General features: G+C 34.3%; 1 protein-coding gene and 1 long non-coding RNA gene across 2 annotated transcripts in view; one reads left to right on the top strand and one right to left on the bottom strand.

Moving 5' to 3' along the window:
* The window catches only part of Ahr (aryl hydrocarbon receptor), a 46,719-nt gene extending 46,494 nt beyond the window's left edge, over positions 1-225 (bottom strand). The window contains exon 1 of the mRNA XM_027932762.2: positions 64-225. Within this exon, the coding sequence (XP_027788563.2) occupies positions 64-128 (65 nt within the window). The 5' untranslated portion in view covers positions 129-225. The remainder of the gene's footprint in view (positions 1-63) is intronic.
* On the top strand, positions 75-27,981 carry LOC114090527 (uncharacterized). The gene is made up of 4 exons (XR_003582367.2): positions 75-314; positions 24,088-24,274; positions 25,613-25,671; positions 27,674-27,981. It is a non-coding gene; the product is annotated as an uncharacterized lncRNA (long non-coding RNA).

Below are 27,981 nucleotides of genomic sequence, written 5' to 3'. Positions count from 1 at the left end.
CCTCCCGCACTGGTGAGCCTGAGCGCCCAGCCCCCGTACTGAGGACGCGCTTCGGACACTCACGTTTTCTGCACCGGCTTCCGCCGTTTGCGACTGGCATAGGTGATGTTGGCGCTGCTGCTGTTCATGGTGCCCAGCCGGTTGCAGCTCCTTACCGGCACAAACAGCCCGGTCCCCCCGACTCTGGCGACGGGGAAGGCGGCGACCGCCCGCACGTTCCACGAAACCACGCTCGCTCCACCTGCGTCCTCCTGGGACAGTGACTAGGGCGCCGCGCCCCTCGCGCCTGGCTCCCGCAGCTTGCGCTGGTCCAGGTGAGCTGCCCGGGCCCGGCAGTCGAGGAAGGGGGGGTTGTGGGGGGAAGGGCGAGGGGCGGAGACCGGTAGCGAGGAGGCGCAGGTGTCCTCTACACCCGCGGAGGCGCGGCGGTGCTGCCCGAAGGTGAGGTGGCCCGATCGAAGGAGGAGCCTGGGCGTCTGTTTAGAATCCTGGCCTGGGTCGCGCGCGATGGCGCCGCGCCCCGTGACCGTCACTGCTGCCCCTAGGGTGAGGGAGGCGCCGCAGCGCAGCTCCCGGGGCTTCCCCGATCCTGGGTGCTTCCCGCCCGCGGAGCTCAGGCACCGGCCACCAGTCCTTGCTGCCACTTGCTTCCGTTCGGCTACACGCCTGATCCTGGACTAAGCTGGCGATCCAGGGCACGCTCTCGGGACTGAGCGTCGAGTGGACTCCCCTGACGCAGCCTCCTGCAGCCGCGCGCACCGGCTGAATAGCAGAAGCGTCCCCGACCCCACACCGGCCTGGCCCCGCCCTGCCCTGATCCCTGGTAGCCCCGCCCACCTGCTGGGTCCCGCCCCACCACCGTCTCCCTTAGGGTCACACCCTCATCCCAGCACGTGATGACGTAGGACGTAACGACGCCCTCCAGTAGCCATCTTCATGAGGTCCAAAGGAGGGTTTTTTGTTTGTTTGTTTATTTGTTTTTTTTTTTCCTGTAGACCTATTTTCCACCTGAGAAAGAGGTGTCAACGAATTATGCTCAAAATTTTTTAGGTATATATCTTTGATTAAATCAAGATATGCCAAGTTGTGAGCTTAATTCCACTTATTTGATATTAAGTCGGCTAGTCAGCTAACTTGGCTAAGACTTTCAGTGAGCTGACAGATAACCAGTGGAACTGTAAGTGTTCTACTGGGGAATGATTCCAAAAGATACATTTGAGTTGAGACTTGAAGAATAGGAGGAATCTTCTTGGCTATTATTATTATTATTAGGAAGAAAGCATGAGAGCATTTAGGATATTTGGGTGATATTAAGTAGTCTTGTATGATTGAAGAAGAGGAGCTGGAATAAGAGTCCGATACAGAGTTGAAGAGAAAAACTGGAGATAATATTCAGAAATTCTAGAAAAAAATGATAAAGCCTTGATGAAAAAGTTCTGATTTTATTCTGTGGGTAATGGAAGTCTTTTAAAGATATTAATCAGGAAAATGACATTATGGTGTCTTGGAAAGTCACTCTCAGAGGAATTTGCAAACTGGATTACTGGAGAGCAAGAATGCTTGCAAAGAGAGTAGTTAAGAAGTTGATGAAATAGTCCAGGTGAAAGCGCAAGGAAATAGCAGTGGTTAGAGATGAGCGAAGAAAACATTGAAAATTTTAGAAAAGTGTAAGGGAAGAGGAGATGACAGAAAACAATCCGGGATGGATCCAAGAGTTCTGACACTTCATGTTAACCACAATAGTGAATAGAGACAGGAAAATGTTTGCTCACAGAGACCAGAGAGCACCAATTTAAGATGAAGATTCCTAGATAATTTCTCACACCATACTTATTCCTACATTTTAAAATATCTTCAAGTCAGTCTACTCTGTGAATTTGTCACCTAAAATTCAGTGCAACAAATTGAACTCATTGATCCTGAAGATCTCCATGTTCATTCTTCACTCCACCTAGGAATCATCTTAAATTCCTCTACATTGTATGTGGATCTAGAAAATACTATTGAATTTTGTTGGTTGCATTATCCACAATTCAATTCCCTCCACCTGTTCTCAATAATAACAGAAAAATAGTACCCTGATTAAATGCCAATTCATTCAGGATTCCTTAGCTTATTGCAATATCATTCCCTTCCATACATTAATGCATTCAAAAGATATTGTGAGAATATCTACTTATGTGCCAGGAATCATGCTAGTACTGGAAAATTAGTAGCAAACAAAACCAGAAATACACTATGCCCTCAGGAATTAAGAACATACGGAATGTCACAAATGTAATGGGGAAGTACATGATTCTGTATTATGTTCTAGTGGATAAATTTTACCTAGTCATTGAGGCAAAGAAAGGTTTTCCCAATAAAATAATTGAGTTGATGTCTGAATAGGATTACCTAGGAGAAGAGCATTCTGTGTAAGTAATAACCCTTTGGTGGGAAGGAACCTGGCAAGTATGAAGGACTAAAAGACGTTTAGGATGAGCAGAGGGAAGAGGAAATAATCAAATTGCATTTCAGAAAAATCACTATATCTGTACGCTGTGGAGCAGATTAAAGATGGAAAAGTAAAGTGAAATGGATGGTGGCTTCTTAAGAAATCACTGCAGTAGCCCAGCCAAGAAATGAAAATGCCAAAACTAGAGTGGCAATGATGATGGAGATAAAGAAAATATAAAAGATTCGGTAGATACCTGGGAGATGTCAGATAAGAGGATACATGGCAGTGAAGAATAAGGATATGTCAAGATTGCAATTCATAGTTTTCTGGACTTGTGCATCTGGTGGAGTTAAAAATTATTAATTAACCTTCAAGCCTCATGTTTAAGGTATCTTTGAGACATCTAAGAGAAGATGTTGAGTAGACCAGCTCAAAGAAGAGGTATAAGCTGGAGACATAAATTCAGAAGTTACTGCATTTAGGCAAGAGAATATGGAGGTGTCATGTATGTTCATTAAAATGTCAGGAATGTATACTAGAAAAGAATGAGTAGAACCGAGCCCTAAAGAATTAAAGAGCCCCATATTAGAACTCTGTATCTAATGGTAGATAAAAGATTATGATACTGCAAAACACACTGAAGAAAGAATTCCTAGAATGATAACAGGAAAGTAAGATGACTATATAGTGTCATGAGGGACAATAAGCACAAATGTTGGTAGATGTTAACAGTAATGAATACTGTTGTTTTAAGTAAAATGAGAAATGAAAATGTCATTTTTAGCTCTTTGACCTGAGGTCATGGATGACTTTAGTGAATGCTGTGTTAGGTAGTCACATTGAAGTGGGCACATTGATGACATTCAGAAAGTCAGAAAATGGTACCTACAAGCAGATGATTTCTTTTGTGTATGTGTGTGGTGGGGAGGAGGTGGTACCAGGGATCGAGCCCTCATGCATGCTAGGCAAATGTTCTATCAGAGAGCTGTATTCCCAAATCTTTTTATTTTAAGCTAATCTAAGTAGGTTGCCCACGCCAGCCTTGAATATACTATCCTATTGCCTCAGCCTCCAGTATAGATGGGATTTCAGGCATGCACCAATAGGTCTTGTCAAATAGTTCTTCTTCTTTTAATTTTTTAAAAATATTTTGTTTTAGTTGTAGTTGGACACAATACATTTATTTTATTTTTTTTTTATAGTGCTGAGGATTGAACCCAGTGCCCTGCATGTGCCAACTCCTCAAATGGTTCTTTTTAAAGGGTTAGTGGTTAGTGATGAATAGGAAAAACACTAGACAGGAATTGAGGGGGTTTTTTGTTTTGTTTTGTTTGGGAGCCAGGCATGCTGGCATACACCTATACTCCCAATCACATGAGAAGATGAGGCAGAAGAATCCCGAGTTTGAAACAAGCTTGGGCAACATGATGTTGTTGTTGTTGTTGGTGGTGGTGTTTTGTTTTGTTCCGGGTTTTCAGGGGGTGATACTTTAGCAGGTGAGAGAGATGGAGAGATTTACTATGTAAGAAGGACAAGGAGCAGTGAAGGAATAATAGAGATTATTGATAATAAAAGCTGGAGGGAATGAGTATCAAAGTGTAAATGGGAGATTAGGACTATAACAGATTAGATAATAGTAGATATAGCTTCCTAAATGCTTTGTATTAAAAGTGGTCCACAACTTTTCATGGGGAATTATAGGAAGTGCAGAATCTGTGTGTCCTTCCTAAGTCAAAATCTGAATCTAACAAGTACTTCCAGGTGAATCAACTGTGTATAAAGTTTGAGGAACCATTCTGTACAGCCACTGGAAGAAAGGATAATGAGTGAGATACACTAGACCAGTAAATTTTAGATCAGAAAGATGAAGATGTGATGGGAGAATATTTTAGCATGAGCTACAAAGGAAGTGTGTATATTGTAATTTATAGTTTTTGTTTTAATTTTAGAAGGGCATAAAATAAAAATAATCTGGGAAGGGGCAACAGGAAGGTGAACATCAACCCTATATCTGAGCTATGTCATAAGGGAAAATAATTACATACCATCTGGGAAGGCTTGTAGGGAATAATATCCTCCTGGAGAGCCAGCTTTCAGTTTAAGGCAAAAAAAAAAAAATCCCCCCAAATATAGTGCATGCAGCAGGAATTTACTATTTATGGATTAGTAGATTAGCAATTCCAGGAGCACAGAGTCAACTATATTACTTTCTTTTCCATTTCTTTATCTCTGTATAAGCATACAGAGCCATTCTATCTAAAGTGTATAAAGTGTAAAAGAATAATTTCTTCCCAGCATAGTAAAAATGAACATTAAAACATAATTTATTGATTCTGTAGCTTATAGCTCCTCATTAGAAAAATGGTGTATTCAATGTACTATATTCAATGAATTGATCTTCGTTCAGTTTTGTTAATGTCTACCCTTTTTGGAGTTGTTAGCATTCGATTCAGTCAATATCTATCTTATCTTTACCTGCTTTCATGCTTTTATTTTCTGTTTGACTTTAAAACTGTTTTCATTATCCAGAAGTAATATTATGCTATCTTCTATGACATAGCCTCAGTTAAGTAATAGATCTTTGGACAGCCAGGATTAAAATAAAATGTCAGACAAATTTCCAGAATTCACTTGATTTGAGTAGTGACCCCATGAACTTCCCTTTAACATTGTGCTTAGCATGTTAATAAAGCCAGTTTTTAGTGTAAAGACATTTAAAGAAAAAAATACAAACTGATACTTTCTAGAAACTATTGCTTTTTATCTCTAATTACCAGAACGTAGTTCTCAAAATATGGTTTGTGGCATAAAAATCTGCTAAGACTTTTAAGTTTTCCCTGATCAATTTTTAGTAGCAATATAATTGTTTCCTTTTAACAATTTGCTGATAAGGGTTCATGCACACTTGACTGCCTTAACCAGAGAATGCCACTCTTTTAATTAGTGAAATGAGTTTAACTTCTGAAGTTTCAGATGCAGCTATATGTCTATAGGTTTCTAAATGTTTTAGGACTTTTAAGTATCAGCTTATAAGTATACTTATAAGTATAAGTCTAGAATAAAGGAAAACAACTGCTAAACCTTTTCTGTCACAATATATGCATTCATTCATTTCAATGAGCAAAATATTTTAGCACCTGTAATATACCAGACATTGTGTGATACATGGTGATATCAGACATGTTCCTGTCGTTTTTAGAACTCACATTGTAATAAGAGAGATGAGAATAGCTACATAAATAAGTGTATAATTGCAGTTGTACTAACTGCTGCAAGATGAATTATCTGAGCTTGCTTAATAGGTAGATTTGAAATAGGGGAAGTTCTTTGAAGAAGCTTGAGCTGAGACCTAAAGCAGGGGTAGGCATTTTGTAGATGAAGTGGGGAAGGAAGGTTATTGGAAGAAGACAGAAAATGTATCACTTTTTGTCCTCTTCAGTCCTACAGCTCCTTACCCCTGGGTCTCAGAATTCTTTTGTAACTCATGCTCTACATCTATGTCTTAGATCACACATTATAATTATATCAAGTGTTTATTTATTTATTTATTGGTACTGGGAGATTTAACCCAGGGGCACTTTACCACTGAGCCACATTCCCCTCATAGTAGTTTACATTTACTTAATTTTTGTTTTTATTTTGAGACAGAGTCTCACTAAGTTATTTAGGGCCTTGCTAAATCACTGAAGCTGGTATTGAACTTGGAGTCCTCCTGTCTTAGCCTCCTGAGGCACTGGGGTTACAGGCATGTACCACCACATGCTGTCAAATATTTTAAAAATCATAGCCCATGCATTCCTTTAGATCTTCATGAAGCTGGGTTTCTGTAAGTTGTGAGGAAGTACAAGTACCAGGAGAAATTACTATGAAAGAGGAAATGAAATGCTGGTTTCAAATCTGATTTGAAGATTTGAAAACTTGTACAGAGTCCAGTGTAGGTATATATCACATTAAGAATGAAATAAAATTAAATATGTGTGTATTATTGTTTAAAATAACTACTATATTGTTAGGATGGACATTCATGAGTTTGCACCTATCTGTGTAATAAATGAAACTATTAGGTAATTTTTAAGCCTGTATCTATTAAAAAAATTACTGAGACATTAAGAATCCCACAGACCAAGAAAGTTTTGCAACCTTGAAATAGCTAATTCCCTCATTTAACAGGTGAGAAACTTCAGGCCCAGGGAGATAAAGCCTATAATCCAGATCTTCTGACTTCTATTCCAGTCTAAATGATATTATTTCACTGTGAGCTGTTTTAATTCATTCCTTAAAAACAACCACTTTACTTATCAGTTGTTTTGTCTCTAGCACTGATGACTCTAACATAGACAAATACATCTAAAGGCTAGTTCTAAATGCTTAATGCAGTCTTGCTTAGATATTCTACAACAATATCATCATCAGAAGCCACAAGTAAGTAATGAACAGATGTTGAAGAATTTTGTAAAGATGTTTTAGACTGATTTTAGTCTTAACTGTGACAGGGATATGCAATAAAATATAGAAATAGTCAAAAATATTTTCATTTACTTAGGGAATATTTTCTTAAAATATCAATATGCATTAAGTTTAAATTTTGATTTTTACTTTCTGGAACTCTTTCTAATAAATGTGATTTTTGATTATGGGAAAGTTTATAAAGAAAACTTTGTTTCATATGCTAAGATTCATATCTGATTTATTAGTATTTTATTAAGATATATAAATGTAATTTATATTAAAGTCATTTAACTTTAAAGATAAATGTATTTTGGTAGATATAACAATATTTTCTGCATTTTAAAGTAAGCTAAATGAAGATCAAATGCAATTATTTTAAAAAGAGCAAATATATTAATTTGATTTCTTCAAATTTTAAATAAATGTAAACTACTATGAAAGGCTGATCTCAAATCTATATCTTAAATTTCCTAAACTTTAAAAGACTAGTGCATTTGTATGCATATTAAAACTGCCCAACAATGTGTTCTTTCTTGAAAAATGTTTAACTTAAATTTAATCAATCTGTAGACAGTAGCTTTCCTCCTATGTTGCATACTGTAATCACATAGAAGCTTTATAAAATAGAGTTGCCCAGGCTCTATATATGTCATGATTTGATTTGTCTGGGATGTAGCCTGGAAATTAGGATTCTTAGGCTGATAGTGGTATCATGGTTATGTTGGAGAAGATCCTTATTCTCAGGAAATGCAGAAAAGAGATGGAAGATAAATGAAAGAATACACAAATGAAGATTCTGTACTTACTCAAACCGAGAACAAAGTTAGAAGCCACACTTTCCATTTTGTAGGATTTGTGAGATGAATAATATATGTCTAGTTGTACACTTCAAGAATTTGTCAGGCATATGCTGATTATTTTCCTGTATTATACAGTCAGTTACAAATAGTAAAATACCAATAGTTTCTAATAACTTACAAAACTTTTTACTTATTCTTATATGTGGGAAATTTCTCCTTTATCCAATATCTTTGTATATAATCATCATTGACTTTTCTGCGACTTTATAATACCTAAATAGTCAGGATTTATCAGATTTATATACTAAAATAATATTTTTTAACCTTTTGGGAAAAAAAATGTTAACTTGTACTACAAGTTCAATATTTTCACTTTAGAGTTTTGCAAAACAGGTAGTATAAGTAATATCCTTAGAAGCTCCTCAGTCCAACTGTTTACCAAGCATCAGAAAAATCTGCCATTACCTGATTGGTAAGTTGATAATGATAAAGGAGATCTGGTTACATATTTAATCAAGGGGATGTAGTTGAGGGTGGAGTGTCCTGTAAAACAACATGTTCTCCACCCTTCCCTCCTAAAGCAGGCTGTAAGAATTTCCCTTGTAAAACTTAAGACTTTAGTTGAGTGACTTTCCTGCCTGATCATAGATAGAATTCCCATCTGCCTTTACAGAAGTAAGGAATTCTAGTGGAGATGGATTAAAAATATTCAATTTATTCCAAGTTCTTGGACAATTCTCTTACATTCTTTTAGTCACTGCTTTGGGTTAAATCCATTCTGGTTATCCAAGTCTATATATAAAGCATCTTATAGGGTAGCAGATGGAGTTTAGTGGCAGAATTCTTGCCTAGTCTGTATGAGACCCTGGGTTCAATTCCCAGCACAGCAATGACTGCAGTAATAATAATAATAATTTTTAAAAGAATCACATAAAGCAAATATGTTTCAAGGAAAAGTCATGTAAATAAAATAATTATTTTGCAGTACAATAGTATCTGAAGAAATAAGCAGATTATTTTATAATTCCTGTCTAAACTCCAGAAACCAGTTTTTTTTAAAATATTTCATTTTCAACTATTTGTATATCATTTTTCTTTATTATTTAATTATTTAAATACATGTTGTTAATGCTCATTATTATGCCAAACTTTGTATATGACATTTTAAAGCAAAGCACCAGAAAAAAAAGCCAAGATACGTGCTTTTAGAAAAACACCAATCCAAATCCTTAAGTGCTTTGACTGTATATATAAAATATACAAAATAAATAAAATGCAAACTTTGACTCTTTTGAGTTACTCTTGAAGAGCAGAAACAAATGTTAACTTCAGCAAAAACTACATTAACAAAATGATGAGAAAATGGAAGTCAGTATAGGATAACACAATCCCCCAAACCATTTTGTTTCAATTATAGAATTTGTCTATTTTAGGGCATGAAATGTTGACACTGAAAGAATTTCCTGAAGTATCTATAAACATGCCCTACATGAAAAATTAATAAAGGAAACAGACTTAGATATAGCAGATTAAAAAGTCAGTTTGTTCATATTCAAGGTATTAAACAATAATAAAGTAGGTTGTGGTTTTCAGACACAGAAGCTTTCAGACTTTATTACTAAGTATCGTCATTATCCATCTATCTAAGGAAGGCATTTTTTTCAGCAGTGCATGAAAAAGTACTTAATAAATGAAAATTAATAGCTCTTTCCTCATCTTTTAACAAACTCCCAAAGAGGAGAAAAATATATCAGTGCTAAAAATAAAATATTATATTATTTAAAGCTCTCGATGTCATTACATTTTAAGGGTCAAGTCTCTCGCAATTTGTTTAAATATTATTGGGAAACTATATAGTTTAGTGACTAAAATAATAAGGGATAATTTTGTTATAAGTAATAGCAATGGTTTGTTTTATAAAAAAAATTTATTTTAGTTGTAGGTGGACACAATACCTTTATTTTATTTATATGGTGCTGAGGATTGAACCCAGGGCCCCCCCACACATGTGAGATGAGCCCTCACTGCTGAGCCACAGTCCCAGCCCCACAATGACTTTTTAAGCGAGTAATGCCCAAATTCTGCATTGCTAATATCTGTATTAATTGTGCTCAGGTAAAGAAATAAGTGGCAAATATATTATCACTACAGAACTTTAATATTTGATTTTCTATATTTTCTAAATTTATTCTTAGTGTATACTAAATAAGAAAGAAAAAAGTACAGAAGGAATGTCAAATGTTATAAATTTTAATTAGTTCTTATTACAATTGATAAGAACTAGTATAGTATCTTAAGAAGTAAATATTTTATAATATAAAGAATCCCAACCTAAACTTCATCTACTTAAAGCATAGTAAGACTAATGTTTTTGACACTTAATTATAATAGACCATCTTAAAGCAAATTTATAAAGCATGTAGAAAGATTATATATGTGTGTGTGTATAAATATATATATATATATATATATATATATATATATATTCACATATAGGTAAAATTATGTATATATACATATATAAAAGTCATCATCATCAGGTTCTCTTTAGCTTCTATGAATTTACAGCTTATGGTTTCTGATCAGTTTTGACAGAATACTGACCTATTTGTAAAATGATACTATCCAGACCGTTTACCAAGTAATAGAGTAGACTTGACTGTGAAAAGTTTTCAAAGAAAAAAATTAATGTTATGCTATTGTAATATTCATTTATTTATTTTCTAATTCAAATTTAAAAGTTAAATTGAACTTATGATTTGTGTTACCTACATAAAAAAATAGGAAAACTCCTTATCTCTTGTGATCTCTTTAACACATTTACACATTTATATGTGTGCATATTAACACACAAATGCACACATGTATAATGTATATAATATCTTTTAGGAGTGAAAACACTAGTTCCTTATAAAAGGTGAGCTCCTGGGCTGGGTTTGTAGCTCAGAGGTAGAGCACTCGTCTATCATATGTGAGGCACTGGATTCGATCCTCAGCACCACATAAAAATAAAATAAAGATACTGTGTCCACCTATAAGTTAAAAAAAAAAAAAATTAAAAAAAAGGTGAGCTCCTGAAACAGGAATGTTCAGATTTTCCTCAGGCTGAATTGTTTTTTCTTGCAATTCCCCCAAACTTCTCTCTGGGATAATCACAATCTTCACTATTTATATGCAGAATAGAAAAAGTTCCTTTTGACTTAAAAATGTATCCAAATGTTATAAACTTAAAATTCTCTATCTAAAATATGTAGAGAGAACTATCTATGATATTGATGTAACCTAAACTATTCAAGACTTAGGTAATTTGATCTTCATCATTTGATCCTTAAGAACAATATATTGTTTATTGTGTATTCTTTTCTATAAACTCTTAGTACAAAACTACTATCTTTACTTCTGCCAACAACTTTCATTATTCCGTTTTTTAAAAAGAGCAAATGAATCTTTCATAACTACTTGTAGTGGTTGTATCTGCCCTTCTTTTATTCCTTTATATGAATTTAATCACCTCTTGAATTTTTAACCTAGAACTGTTACTTAAGTCTAAAAAGAAAAGTATGCAATAATTTACATTTTTATTTTAAAGTATAGATTAGGAATGTTTATATTTGATCATTAAATGTACATATAAAAAATTTCCCCAAAGTTATTTGAAATCACATTTGAAATGAAAATTATTATGTAATTGAGCATGAATCAGATATTACTGATGCATTAAATTTTCCATTTTATTCAAGTATTTTCTTTGCATATGCTGTGTTTTTTTATTTCAGCATGAAACTAAATATCTAGGAAGATTTGCTTGAAAGAGCCTCCATTCTGGTTTTCTTTTATGTATGATTAAAATTCAAGATGATTTGACATCTCAAATCTTTACATTTAAATATTTTTCTGTATACGCTTAGCAGAAAAGATAAATTAATATAAAGAAAAGGTTACAAATATTGCCATATTGGTAGCTTTACCCAGGAGAAGGAAAGCCACTAATGCAGCCTCTAATAATGTCCTTTCCCCCATTTTAATAAGAAGGTTTGTGTTGTGCTGACATTAAATGGATTAAGCAGCAATCCTGCTGAGAAAAATACTCAAAGGTATTAAACCCTAGCAGTGTTGGTTTAACTGTAAGTACTGTAAAATAAGATTAAGTCTGAGTTTGGAAGAAGAAGTAGGTTTGACATGAGACTAAAAGGTAACAATATTCACAGATGCCTGAATTAATGCTTCAGTGAAAAATATAATTAGCACAAGATTTGAAAATATGTCTCCTTTGGCAAATGTCTTCAGAGAGTAATCAGTGCTGTAGACTGATGTAGTGGAAAGAGCACTGGGCAAGTGGCCAGCATCTTTGAATCCCAGATTGTTGCTCTAGCACTTGCAAGTTCTGTGACCTTGAATAAGAAATTTCCAAAATCTTTGAATCTTCCTGTGATGGATAAGGCCAATTGGTAACCATTCTCACATCTTTACAGTGTGTATTTCTGTGCTGCAGAGGCTGGAAAGCATTTCCCAGATTTCCATGTCATTAAACTACCAAATGCAAATTAGGCTCAGCCAATTAGAGACATTTGTTAAGATTCAAAGGCAAAAGTCAAGTGGCTGTCATCTCCTGCTGTTTCCATTGTTTTCTGCTGAGATTGTAGAAGCATGATAAGTGCTTTTGTGATATGTTCCATCATGGAAGTGCTAGTTGCAGGGGTTTGAGAAGATCTTGGGGTGACAGCAGTGATGACTCCCTGTGTTTTCCAGTAAATACCATAGTGACTTCTGGATTTTTCACCCTTCTGATGGAAGCAGAAATAATAGTTTCCCTAATAAATTCTGCAGGGTTGTGGAAACATTCCTGGATGCCCAGACTAGAGCCTCTATCTATAGCCTTTCTAATTATTTTATAAGCTTTTAATTCCCTGTAGTAAATCTCTGTCTACTTAAAATACCTGGAGCTTATTCTGTTTCCTACTGAACCCTAGTTGACACACATAAGCAAATTTCTGTCTTACCTTACAAGGGCTTTGAGAAGAGCAAATAACTATATTTAATTTTGCTTGCTCTTTTGAAAGATGGATATTCATGAGTTTGTATTCATTAGGATATACTTCTTATCACTGAAATGGATAGTTTCCAGTTCGACTTTATATTTTACTATTATTGTTTACTTTTTTGTGATGGTTATAATTAGAAGCACCATGGCTAATTCTTTAAATGGAAGTGAATTGACATACTTCAAGGTTTTCAACAGATTGAGAAGTTTTGTTCTGTGTTCTACTTCATACTTTATAAAGAAATAAATTAACCTCCTTTTCCTTCTATCACTTTCTTTTTCTAAGTATTTGTTGTTGTGTCAATGGAACCAATAGACATTTTACTTTCACAACAGCCCATGTGCCCAGTCACCACTAAGACACCAAAACTCTTCCAATCAATTATTTTTGACTTGCTTTTCCATTTTAACCTGGCTCCTGACTCCTGTCTCCATTCTTCCTGTGGCTTCTTCTATGCACTTTAGATGTGAAACGACTCTTTTATTCTGCCTCTCCTAAAAGGGTCCATCCTTTCCTCCTCCCCCAGGAGACTCTCTGGTGATTTATGTATATAATTAGATATCTAACTTTCTAACTTTTGATATCTCAGGACTTCAATTTACTTAAATTCACTTGAATCTCCAATTCTCAGTAGGTGAATTTAGAAAGTAAGAAAATTACATGGATTATTCATTACATTCTAATATCATTGTACATGTATATGTGTGTGTGTGTATATATATATATATATATATATATATATATATATATATCACATTGAATCTTCCGGTGCTCTATATATGAAAGCTTATTTACTTCCATATGTACAAAATTCCATCATATAACTCTATTTCATGATTTCATCTGTTATTACTGACAAATTCTAACTTTAATGAAACAGCTCCTAACTTTCAGATTTACCTCCAATTTCCCCATCTCATTTTAAATACTAGCAGAACCACTGTTCCGAAACTTTGTTCTCAGTAAACATGCCACTTTTATCTCAACAACCTGTCCTTTCTTCTTGTTCATGAAATCAATTTGAAGTGTCCATCTTAAGATTTCCTATCATCTAGTCTAACTTTATTTGTCTAATTTTTATCTTCTCCATCCCCTAACCCATGTCCTCCACTTAAATGAGACCAATTTTCTTATGATTTACTACATATGTCAAATCCATACTTCACTCTTTCTCATGTTTAGTAAGAAAACTTATGCTCCATTTACTCAAATTGCACACATCCTATAAGATCCATCTCAAAAAATACTTGCATGCGCCATATATTTTTCACATTAACTTAGATTTTATCTTGTATCGTTTATGACTTTTTTCATTAATAATCCATGTTTCACATGTAATTGAAAAATGTGCTGGTGAAATATGAAGTGCTTAATCAATATGTGTTGACTTGAGTTTATATACTTACTCCAAACATAGCCTGAATATTTTATTCTTGATGTTAATTGTCCTAAAAATTACATTCATGTTATTTTATCTTGTGCTACAGTCACTCCCAAGTTTTCTCAAAAATAGTGTCTCTTTTTCAGTTGTCAATAGCAAGTTATATAACTTATAATTCAAAATGGGAAGACATTTTATTTCTTTGATCTATGTAATTTTGTTTATAGACTCAACCAGAATATTACATTAAGTACACAGTATAATATTCACTTCATAGACATAAAGGAAGCATTCATTCAACAAATATTTCAGTACCTACAGTGTGTAGGCACCATGCTGAAAATGGAGATAACATAGAGAAAAAGATCTAGTCCTTGCCTAGCTTTCAGAAAATATTTTTATACCAGGTTTTTTTAAAACCTGGTAAATTTTATTTTTTATCCAACTAAAACTTTTTTTCTTTTTCTTTTCTTTTTCTTTTTTTTTTTTTTGCAAAGGGTGGGATGAGGGGAGCTCAGGATCACCAGGAAGTGTGACAGTCCAGCATGATGTAAGTAGGAGGCACTCTGTAAGCCCCTAAGAAGGATGCCCTAGCTAACTTCAGGGGTCCAGAAGTGAAAACTAATCCCTGAAGGGTAGGCATTTCCCCAGCCAACAAGGCTTGAGAAGGTGAGAGGAAATTAGGGAAAGTTCTGAAGGCAGTGAAAGCAAGTCTTGATCAACATGTTTAAAGGTACAAGAAAACATTATTTAATTACTTAAGTTTTTCTGCTGGTATATTTAGTTCTGATTCAGATTTCATGTGATTTTAGCTCATATCTTAGAAGCCAACAAAGCTACTTCAAACCAAAAGAATATGCTGAGATGAATACATTTTAAAAATATATTTTCCAGAAACAATTAAAATTTCTAAAGTATCTGTGACAGGAACATTATTTTCTTGGTGTTTTAGGACAGATTCCTAAAAGCTTAGTTGAGGAGTGCTTTCGGAAAGAGGGAAACAGAATAGGATAGAGCAAAGAGCCCAGCAGGAGTGTGGTGATATCTGGATCCTGCAGGCAACTCTGGAACTGCATCAAAGAGGGTCCCACCAACTCCCAAAGTAAGAAAGCTGGGCCCTGCTATGGAAGACAGAAGGGAAGATCACATCCTGGACACAGAAGCTTCCCCACATCACATGGACATTTTATGAAGGAAGAAATGATAAGTCTTGCCCCCAAACACACAGAACATTGAGGATGGGCCAACTTGTGTGCCATAGTTGGAGTAGGGAATGTGGGTGGCAAATACCTACAGAACCCTCTCAATCTTATTTCTTACATTTTAGAGATTTTTAGTTCCACAAAAATTTTTTAAAAAATAAACTCCCTTCAAATGTCTATTATACTCATGTATTGTAAAAGTACTTTTAGAGTAGTGTCTAAAGAATAAAGGAGAATAAAGAAGTTGTATACTATATATCTAGCTGCATCTCAGTCTTGGAGAGAATACAGACCTTTCTATCCAGCTTGGTTATATACTGGAAACCTGCCAAAACAGACATTAGCTATTGGATTGGGAAGGAAAAGTCACCTATGAACTATTTTACATTTGCTAATGCTGTTTTTTAATACAAAGCCTCGGTCTGTTTCCTTTAGTTTTTCCTCATATGGTTTTTGTTTTATTTCTTCTGTTCTTTTTTTTCCTCTTTCATTGTTTTTTCTCTCTTCTTACCTCTCTTCCTTCATTCTTTTTGTTTCTTTTCCTTGTAATGTGACTGCCCGACATAAGAGAACCAAAGTTAAACCATGGAAATGTGGATGAGACAGATTGTTTCAGGAGACTGGATGTGCTTATATTTTATTTCTTATTTTTTATTCAACTAAAACTTTGTGGATCATTGCGTGATAATAGTCTTCTATGACTTTTGGCATTTACAGAATATGCCCCCCAATAAACTGTATAACACTGGTTTTTCTTCTGCATCATTATACTTTGATGAACTTATTAAATATCCTTTGAACTGATATTCTTGAGAAAGATTTATTCCTTAGAAATGCATAATGTAGGGAACAGGATCTTCTAAAACTATTGTACCTAAGTTACCTTTGTTTGCAATGACATCAACTTGTCATCAGAATGAAATGAATATTGTATTCTATTTTGGACAAGGGCACATTAAACCTTTAGGGCAACATGTACATTTTTCAGGAATGCAGTTGCCTACACTTCTTATGACATAAGGTAACTTTTACAGTGTGCTGTACTACCATTTAAATTTATAAGCTCACCACTACTTATTGCATTTGTGAAAATATCATAAGCTGCCATAATTTAATTCTAATAACACTAAACTTTTTTTTTTTTTTGCTTCAGATAGTGGCTCCACTAATGATGATACAAAAACTGACATTATTATTGTGCTTGCATTGTATTTTTTAAATATCTGTTTTGTGGCATAGCAACCAACATAGTCATAATAGAAATTTAGTAATTAGTTTACTCAACTGTTGGATGGGGTGCTGTGTCCATCTCTAGGTGTGTTATAGTAGTGATGCTTAAAATGAATATAATCAGCTTGGTGTAATAACATTAGCAGCAATTGTCCTAGTCAGGAAAATGTGACTAATGTGGTCCAATATCTTCCTTTTGTGTCATTAGCCCTATAAGAAGTATTCAAAAAAAGTTTTATTACATTTTCAGCCACTTTCCATATACTATTAACTAATAAATTAATTATTTAAAATTTTCGGGAATAAAAGACATCTTTTATACTTGGTTCTTTAAATATTTGAGGATTGGTGTTTATCAAATAGGTTCTCTGCATCTCAGCTTGTCTTACATTAACCCTATGAAACAGGTATTTTTTAAAAAGTGTAAATAAAATTCCTGTGCCATAAAAATTTGCCATTTTAAAAGGAACAATTCAGTGGTTTTCAGTATATTCACAAAGTTATAAAATAATTGATACTATACTGATTCTATAATACTTTCATCATGTCCAAAAGAAATGACATAGTAATCGTCAATCAGTCCACATTCCCCCTCTGTCATTACTTGGAAACTGCCGATCTACTTTCTGCTCCTATGGATTTTCCTGCGTAGGAAATTTCATATAAGTGGAATCATACAATATTTGACTTTTGTGGTTAGCTTCTTTTACTTATGATAATGTTTTCAAAGTTCAACCATGTCATAGCACATATCAGGACTTCATTCTTTTGTTATATGACTGAATAATATTTCATTGTGTGATAGTTTACATATTGTCTATTTATTAATTCAGTTAATGGATAATTGAGTCATTTCTTCTTTGAGCTATTATGATAATGCTGTTATGAGTCTTAATCTTCAAGTTTTATGGATTTTTGTTTTCATTTCTCATAAGTATATATCTAGGAGTGAAGTTGCTGGGTTATATGACAACTCTATGTCTAACTTTTTGAGGAACTGCCAAACTGTTTTCCAAGTAGCTGCTCCATTTTACATTCCCATCAATGATATATGAGGGTTTTGATTTATCTACATCCTTGCCAAGATTCGTCATTGTTTTTCTTTTGTATTGAAGTCATTTTAATGAGTATGAAGTGATATTTTGTTAGGATTTTGAATTTCATCTCCCTAATGACTAATGACCTAAGCATCTATTCATATTTATTGCCCATTCTTACATCTTCTTTTGAGAAAAGCTTTTTCAAATCCTTTGACCATGTTTAAGTAGAGTTATTTTATTATTCAGTAGTAGGAGTCTTTAATATATTTGGGGTGCTAGACTTTCTAAAAAATATAATATCTTTATTTATTTATTTGTTAATTAACTAATTTATTTCTATGTGGTGCTGAGGATAGAACCCAGTGCCTCATACATGCTAGACAAGCACCATACCACTAGTCACAACCCCAGCCCCTATACTTTTAAATATATCACTTGAAATGTTTCCTTCCATTCTGTAGTTTATCTTTTTACTTTCTAGATAGTATCTTTTGAAGCACAGAAGTTTTTAATTTTAACAAAAGCCAAATTATCTAGCTTTTCTTTTGTTGCTTATAGTTTTATTATAATATCTTAGAAAGCATGTAAAATCTGAGATCAGTATATTTTCTTCCAAGAGCTGTATAGTTCTAGTTTTTACATTTAGATATTTTATCTACCTTGTGTTAATTTTTGTAAATTTTGTGAGGTAAGGGTCTAATTTTATTTTTTGTGTACAGCTATCCAGTTTTCCCAAAAATTCAGTTGAAAAGATAATTTTTTTCTTCCATTGAGGTGCATTGGCACCCTCCAATATTAATTGTTGTCATCTTTTTTTTTTCAAACAGATTGTCACTAGTTTTCTCATACTTATTCCAACTGTTTTCCTGAATTTTGTTATGTCTTTTCTGAAATTTCATTTCTGTACAAATTAATTCTTTGCCAAGCAAGCAAACTAGAAAATATCACCTTAACCATTTCCTCCATAGAACAATTTTCCTTTGTATTGTATAACTAGATGCTAAAATGAGATGGGGAATGTGCTGGCAACTGAGGACTGAGAGGTATGTTGAGGCCTAATTATAAATAGGACTAAAGATATCATAGAGGGTTTCCAAGTAGGACCCATCCTGTGTTTACCGTAGTGTGTATATCATTGCAATGAGCTGCTTCCAACTGTGAATTGCTATTGTGAGAGAGGCAGTGAAACCTCTCAGACCCTAGAGACAGACAAAATCAATTCAAATTCAGTCCTTCTGACTGAGTAAGTAGGTAATAAGGTTATATAATCTCCCTGAAACTTAGCTTCCTCATCTGTAAAACTCACAGATGTTGTAAGAATGACATAATGCAGGTAAAATCTTTAGCACAATTCCTAGCATATGTTATGTGCCCAGAAATCATAGTTACATAAAAATATCTTTGCAGGCAGAGACTGCCTTGTCTCTTGAGTGTCAAATGCAGTGAGGGACTTCAATCAATATTTGGGGATTTCATTATGTACTTAAGGAGTCAGTTCAGTAGCATTTGGAAATATAGATCTGGAACCCAAGAGTGAGTTTGTGTATGACAGTTGTTGGCTCTGTGTCAGGATATCATCCAACTGTAAATGGGAAATGGAACTCTCAGAGTTGTAGAGGTTGTACATACAGAGCAGATAATAAAAGAACATTACTCAGGAGGGAATACTGAGAGGAAGACAACTTTTATTGGAGCAGTTACTCATGTTTTTTAACATAAAATCTTTTTAAAATTAATAAAACTGCATCATTTCCCAAGGAAATGTGCACATATATATAATGTTTTACATACAGTTCTAGGGGTTCATGAACACAACTTTTGGTTTAAGAAATGAGGGAATAATATAGAATCAAATGTATGAGTCTTAGAAGGAGAATAGAAATGGGGAAAGTCCATATTGTAATATATGTAAACATAGGATATGTTACTGGTTAATATCTAAGAATATTGTTGTCAGTGATGTGGGACAAGAAATCAAAGACAATAATCATTCTGAATATGGATAGAGCTCTTCATTTGTCCACATAGCCAAGTTTAAACCAATTATCTGGCAACCTTAAATTGGGTGAGGAAAATCCTCTTGCTGTGTTGACAACTTTATGGTCTAACATTACATGGATTTCCTCCAAGCACACTAGTCACATTCTGAGAGGAGACATTAGGGAAAGCATATTGTACCCATATTGTTTTTCAAATGTATGTTTCTCATCACTATTAAAATAGTAATTATATAAAATACTCAGAATGATGTTTTATAATTCTCAAGTTTATGAGAAAATTCTATGTTGACATAGCATTATACATACATGTAATATATATATGTAGAAAAACCTTCCCAGGATTCATATATATTTTTTTCTTATTTAAAAATGTTTTCCATATCATGTTACCTTTTTTAAAAAAGACATGAAAAGAAAGAATAAAGGGATTTAGGGTTATATTTCTAACTAGTTCCTATTGTTATTGAGCAAGGACAGTCTTATTGACAGATTGGATTCCACTCATCTTTTTGGGCTTGAAAGCTTTGGTAATTAACCAGTTTTTAATTCATTGTAGGACGTACTGAACTATTTATCTTTTTTTAAACTGGTGGTAAAGTCATCATAGGGATTGAAGTTGGAACTGGCTTTTGTTCTCCTCTTTAACAAATCTAAAACTAATTGGTCTGAGGAGCTGAATTGGGTGTAGAGGGATATGCTAGTGGCAGGTTTTTAAGTATGCTTTTTTGTATTTTAATAATTTTAGAATCATTTGTTATGAACTTCTGTGCCCTAAGGAGTAGTACATTAAGTGCTAGGAAAATAGAGTTCATTTTGAAACTTTTTCTTTGAGCAAAATTTCCCTTATAGTCTAGTTAAGTAGTTAGCATATAAACAATTACAATGCACAGAGGAGAAAGAGTTTAGTTTCCTTGGGGTGGAAGAGGTACGAGAGAAAGTCATGGAAATGTCAAAGAAAAAGTGAGACATGAGAAAAAAACATTGAAAGATAAAATATCAATTTACCTGAAAAGCAGGAAAGGAAAGTAGAAAAGGAGAAGAGAATTCAGGTAATGGGAACAACATGTTCAAAGGCAGGATGGCATAAACACACTCAGTGTGTTCCTGAAATTATAAGTATGGTTATGGTGTAAAAAGTGAGATAAAGTATAAATGGTCTGCCACACACAGTATGCTGCATTTCATGAACAAATTCCCATGAGGTAGCTGCTTGAAATCTATGACTGATTGATGAGAATTCTGAAGCTATATCCTTATTCCATGTGAAAAGTTCGTGGGTAATTTGCAATGTCTGCCTTGAGCTTGTGGTTGAGAAGGGACAGACTCAGTTTTTTTTTTTTTTAAAAACATCTTTACTATGCTGGAGGAAGCATTTTCAGATGAAAACTGAAATACTAGGCTGGGAACAGAGCATAAAGAACCATACAAACTGTGGCAATAAGGTGAAATTCTGACAAGATACCTTATAGGATTTTTGAGGTCCATGTGTTTACCTTGAGCAGTTATCAATGACTGTGATGTTATACAAACTGTATTTGGTAAAAATAACTCATAAAATCCTGGAAATAAATAGCAAAAATGTATATAAACAATAAGGAGATTACTACAATACAAACTTGAAAGCCTGAATTAAAGACATACAAATAAGGAAAGAGAAAATAGGAGTTATTTGACAAGTATTGTGTGGATAAACAGGTAGTATTTGATACTCAGCAGTTATGGGAGGGAGACGTCTTCTAGGATAATTCACATGTTTATCTTGGTGTTATCTTCTTCATGGTTGGGCAGAAAGTGATTCCATTCATGAGACAGGGAATTCAGAAATGTATGTGTTTCAGGACAGGGCAGGATGAACTTGGTGTTGGATTTATTAAGCATAAATCTCTGCTGAACATAAAAGATATCCAATGGGCAATTGGAAAATGATTCTAAAGGCTAAGAAGAGAGAGAGTTAAGCCAGAGATAGACACTTGGAGCCATTAGCATTTCTAGGTTGTGCAGCCCTTATCCAAAATGTTTGAGATCAAAAGTGTTTTGGATTTCAGATTTTTTCAGATTTTGTAGTATTTGCATATACATAATGAGATATCTTAGGGATGGGATTCCAAGTCTAAACAAGAAATTCTTTTAAGTGTTACATAGGGCTGGCTAATATACATATACTGAAGGTAATCTCTTTTAAATTTTTAATTTTATTCTTTATTTGTTCTTTTTAGGTAAACATGACAGTAGAGTATATTTTGACATATTATACATACATGGAATATAACTTATTCTAATTAGGATCCCATTTTTGTAGTTGTACATGATTTATAATGGTCATGTATTCATACATGAACATAGGAAAGTTATGTCCAATACATTCTACTGTCTTTCCTATTCCCATATCCCTCCCTTCCCTTTATTCCCCTTTGTCTAATACAATGAACTTTATGTGTTAGTATCCATCTATCAGGGAGAATATTCAGCCTTTGGTTTTTGGGGATTGACTTATTTCACTTAGCATGATAATCTCCAGTTACATTCATTTACCAGGAAATGCCATAATTTTTTTCTTCTTTATGGTTGAGTAATATTGCATTGTGTATATATCCATTTTCTTTATCCATTCATCTGTTGAAGGGCACCTACATTGGTTTCATAGGTTAGTTATTGTTAATTGAGCTGCTATAAACATTGATGTGGCAGCATCACTATAATATGTTCATTTTAAGTCCTTTGGGTATAAACTAAGGAGAAGGATAATGGGTCAAATAGCTACCAAGTGGTCTTCCTATAATATTCAGGTCTCAACGTGATGTGTTTTGGAAACACTGACCTATATGGAGGTTCACCAGTCCCACCTGTTATGGTTTGGATATAAGGTGTCCCCAGAAGCTCATGTGTGAGACAATGCAAAAATTCCATTCCAAGGAATCTTCATACTGTTGTCCAGATTGGTCACACCAATTTGCAGTCCCATCAGCAATGTATGAGTGAACATTTTTCCCTATATCCTTACCAACATTTACTGTTACATGTATTCTTGATAATTGTCATTCTGACTGGAGTGAGATAGAATCTCAGTGTAGTTTTAATTTACATTTCTTTAAATACTAGAGATATTAAACATTTTTTTCATATATTTGTTAACCATTTATATTTCTTCTTCTGTAAGCACCTGTTCAGTTCCTTTGTCCAATTTATTGATTGGGTTATTTGCTTTTTTTTGCTGTTAATTTTTTGAGTTCTTCATATATCCTGGAGATTAATGCTTTATCTGAAGTTCAGGTGGCAAAGATTTTCTTCCATTCTGTAGGCTTTCTCTCTCCATGTTCTTGATTGTTTCCTTTGCTGTAAAGAAGTTTTTTAATGAATGTAATTTTACATGACATTTTTAATAATTGTGGACATTAAAGTTTGCAGCAGCTGAGGGGACTGAGAGGTTTTTTTTTGTTGTTGTTGTTGTTTTCTCTTAGGGATGCTAAGTAAACTGTGCATTATGCCCTTATATTTTGACTGCAACCCAACACATATCAGGTGTGAAATTTTCCTTTTGTGGCACATGTCACCACTCAAAAAGTTTCAGACTTTAGAGCATTTAGGATTTCAAGTGTTTGGATTAGCAATATTCCATCTGTTGCTGATAGTAAATTGTATTTTGCATAACAGATGCAGTAAAGAAGCCAACTGGTCATCCAGACAGGTATTTAGAGTGGCTTTAGTTTGCATTTACAACAACAGGTCAGTATTTTGTTTTCAACTTTGAATAACCAGAAAATGTGTGGCTTCATAGTTTTCTCAGACTCCTAGGAATAAATAATCTCTATATGTCAAATAATTATATCCTCTTTTCAGGGGATATTTTCCCTTTTCTTTCTTTCTTTTTTTTTTTTAGTATTATAAGCAAGTCATTTAAAAAAAAAATTACACAGTGATCACTACTTTCTAGGATAGTGCTTTAAATGCAATAATAAACAAGGACAAAACCAAAAACCAGTCTGTGGCTTTAGGTACTTTTTTAGGCAGAGGGTAACAGATAAAAAATGAAACTGTTCTGGCTGAATTGAGGCTGTTATTACCCAATATAGCTACCAAGTGATCTTCCTATAACATTCAGGTCTCAACGTGATGTATTTTGGAAACACTGACCTATATGGAGGTGCACCAGTCCCACCTGTTATGGTTTGGATATAAGGTGTCCCCCAGAAGCTTATGTATGAGACAATGCAAAAAGGTTTAGGTGTGAAATGATTAGGTTATGAGAACCTTAACACAATCATTGAATTAATTTCCTGATAGGGATTAACTGAGTGGTAACTGAAAGCAGGTAGGGTATGGCTGGAGGAGGTAGGTCCCTGTTTCATGTTGCAATGTCCCGAGTCACCTTGCTTTACCACACTCTTCTACAGTGATGTTCTGCCTCACCTCATACCCCAGAGGAATGGAGTCAGCCTTCTATGGACTGAGACCTCTGAAACTATGAGCCCCCAAATAAACTTTTCCTCCTCTGATTGTTCTTGTCAGATCTTTGAGACACAGCAGTGAAAAAGCTGACTAAAACACCCACCCTACTGCCAAAAAACACCACTAACATTCCTAAAGCACTCAAGTCTTCACACTTCAGTATTTCCTCCTCCCTGGGTGTGCTGGAACTGGCTTGGATCTGTTCATGAGACCAACTGTGCACATCTCTTCTCAGCTCTGTGTTCAGGTATGTCATGTTGGTAGCTAGTGGGTATAGTGGGTATATTTATATATACCCACTATAGGGAATAGTAGGTATATTTATATCACAGAAATCAGCAGACAGTATAAACTACAGCTTCCCCTCTTCTCACTCTTGACCTGTTAAGTGTTTACCAACCACTCTCTCCCATCTGTGTGTTGGCTGTCTCTCTCTCCAATTTAGCAAATTTGTATCTCTATGCCCTTGATTTGACCTTATAACTTATCTGTGTTCATTTTTTTCTACGGTTGGATAGTACTATTACTAGTTAGGTAATCATGTCTTACTCATTTTGCTTTTGACCCAGAAGAACTTCTGTCTGTTGTTAAATGATTTCTGCAAATTGCCTGCATTTTTTGTAAGGAAGGATTAAGGAATTTCCTTTCTGCTCATCTCATGTTTCCACAAAGAAGGAACACTGTCTTAGGAATACACCTGGCCTCACCTCTTTCTTATTCTTAATGAAAGATAGAACATGAGTTATATGACAATATATAACGTCTATCCATCTGTGTTCTCAACCAGATTAAATAATAGGTAATCCTACCCTTTTATCCTTGTTTCTGTGCCCTAGATTCAAAAAAGATGTCCTTTCTGGGACAATCTGCTCTGTAGACTCAACTTATAGCTCCTGAGGCTGTCCTAAAACAAAGCTGGGAAAGGGACTTGAAGGGGAGAGAATTTGTAAACTGTTTTACTGTAAAAGTAAAAACCATTTTCTCTAATTGTTTTATCAGGCATATAACTGACACATATCTGTGTCTGATGTCTCAATTCTCTATAAAATCTGAACATTGGAGGGAAAAATTTAAATTTCTAAATTCCCTATAAGTCCAAAAACTTTCAATATACTGCAAAATTAGTTCAAATATGATCTCCTGCACAGCCTTCCCTAAGCAAACTAGCTAAAACTTCTCTAGTCCTTTTGAGCTACTAAAATACTTGTTGAAATCACTCACCCAACACTCATTTACTGTTTATACATGCATGCCTCTTACCCCATAAGTAGAAATATATCCAATGTTTCCTTTCATAGCTCTGGAAGGTACATGAGTATCTAGTTAATATTGGCTGTGTTAAGAAAAACTAAAGAACACAGTGGAGACAGAGACCTTTTACCATCCATTTTGTAGATTTTATCGCATATATTGTCTTTTCAAAAATCAATAAAAACATTAATAAAATAAATCTTCAAATAATAAAACTAACATAAAATAAAACTTTATTCTAATTACTCTTCTAAATCTATAAACTACATGTTGATCACTAGAAATGACACACCTATATCATATCAATGCACCTCCATGTGTAATTATTTTACAGGATCATACTTCAGTGTTGTGCCCTGGACTTGAAACAATTAGAGATGACTATAGAAATAGGTAGGTGTCACTGTGTATGCCTCTGCATTTTCTAAACAATTTTTTTTATTCTGTAGCTTTAAAATTACTCTCAGTACTCTAATCTAGGGGAACAAATATTGTTTTAACATTGAAACTCTGAGTCTTCAAATTAGATCAATCATTTATCATATTACAAAATAGTAATAACAAAGACCTAGAGACTGTGGTCTCTCTAAAGCCTGAATATTCTCCCAAAATAAAAAACAGGTTTATGCAGAGCTGCTTTGATTAACTGAGAGCTAAGACTTGCCCAGGTCCTGACTGCTTTTCCTTATTCTTCCCTAAGGAGTACTAAACTGGGAGTCATTGCTCTTGTGAACTAGGAGCTCACAGCTTAGTGCCTTCTTACATTTCCTGTGTCAAATCATTTTAATATGACTTTTCTCCTCATTTTCCATTTTGTTTTCTATATTTATTTCAAGTTAGCATATCTGTGTTTATAGTGCTTTGAATAAATTAAATTGATTGCATATACGTTAATTTCTCATTTTGACAGAAATACAGATTCCCCAGTAGTTTAAGGCTTTCCATACTTCCACTGAAAATCTCCAGGAAGCATACCCTCAGAGGCAACTAAGGAAGGATGTGGGGCAAAAAGACCTCTTCTACATTTCTAATTATCATGAGTAGACTCTGAAATATGAAATTAAAATATAATAAATGAACTATATAATTAAAACAAATTATTTGTGGATTCTGAATTTGTGGAATCATATTAATACACAAGTAATTGCATGTGTTTTAAAATATATATTTTGAGAAGAACATTTGCCCACACCAGTTTCCACATCCAAAACCAACAGATGACACATATAGCTTGAAGCTAATAAAACTGATGACAGATACATCTATTTAAGACTATGGATTGCGACTCCCAGACAGCTGGGGAATGCTTTACTGGAACAGTTGCTAAATACAGTAGTTGCTTTTTCCATATCAACATTACAACAGTTGGCAATAACTATGTCCATAGTGAAACTGGCTATGTCATATCCTAGTGCTATTTGTAAAGGGTGCATAAGTGATGTTAGAGTAGTTAGAGTGAATAAATTCCAACCATAAATAACATATCACATAAATGAAAATCCATCTGTGTGACAGATAAGACTGGAAATTTCCAATTCTCTTTAAATCAATCTGTAAATTTCCAATAGGTACTGTTTTTGTAAGGACAAACATTAAAATTTAAAAAATCTCTTCTGCCTTAATGAATATTCAATTCAACAATTCTGTTGTTTGCCAAACATCATATTAAGTTGCAAGGTTTACAAGATAAGCAAGACATTTAGATATTATATAGAGCTCACACAGAAAGAATAAGGGAGTAAACAAGAATATTAAAGTTTAGGTATGACTTATCGTGATCCTTTATTTGTCATATAGTTCTTCATTGGTCCCCAAGACTCAGAGAAAGGTCTGCCTGCAGTGAAACCCCCAGTTGTAGGCAAATTAGGCTTAAATAGTTCATTTTTCTTTGTTTGAACTTAGAGTCTGGGTTCTCAGCGTGTGCCACATTCTCTTCTAACCATTTGAGGTAGATATTGTTACTAACCTTACTGTAGTAATGAAGAACCTGGGTTCTGAGAGTATAAGTAAGTAGCCACAAGTCTCACATCTAAGAGAGATTCCAGAGTTCACATCCTTGATCACTCTGCACTAAGACCTAGAAATAAATGAAGTAAATCATAAGTGCATTTATTACTGTTCCTGCTTTCCTTCATTGAAAAAGCACAGAAACACCATATTGTGATTTATGTGGTTAGATTGAAAATAGAAGAATATTCCTAATGCTAACTGAGTACCTAGCATAACTTGCATTCTGAAAGATGTGACTGATTTAAATTGCTATGTATATAATGTAGCCTATCACAAAACTGTAATTAATAGTAGATTTTGCCAGCTACTTCACAGAACAAGGGAGAGGGCTATTAGAAACAGATTCTAAATTTTAAGATTAATCTTTGTTCTTTTCTTATTTTAGGATTTGGAGCTCTGGAAGGAAGCATAATATTTCGTTGATATTGGGGGTAGTTTGTTTCAATTTTATAACTTAAGCCATATTGTTTTTTGCTGTGATAAATAACATTTTTTTCTTTAAATGTATTTATGAAGATGCTGAGACCATTTGTGATCCTGTACTTCTTCCTGTGATGATTTGTTTAATATCTATCTGTCTCATTAGACTGAATCAGAAGTGAAAAATATAGCTCCTGAGAAATAAGGCAAAAAGAATTTTAAGAAGTGAAAATCAACATAATAAAATGGTTTGTGACAAAATTAGTTGTTACT

Source organism: Marmota flaviventris, chromosome 1 (genome assembly GCF_047511675.1).
Source record: "Marmota flaviventris isolate mMarFla1 chromosome 1, mMarFla1.hap1, whole genome shotgun sequence".
Taxonomy (NCBI): Eukaryota; Metazoa; Chordata; class Mammalia; order Rodentia; family Sciuridae; genus Marmota; species Marmota flaviventris.
Note: the sequence above shows the minus strand (reverse complement) of the source record. Positions and strands in the feature narration are given on the sequence as shown.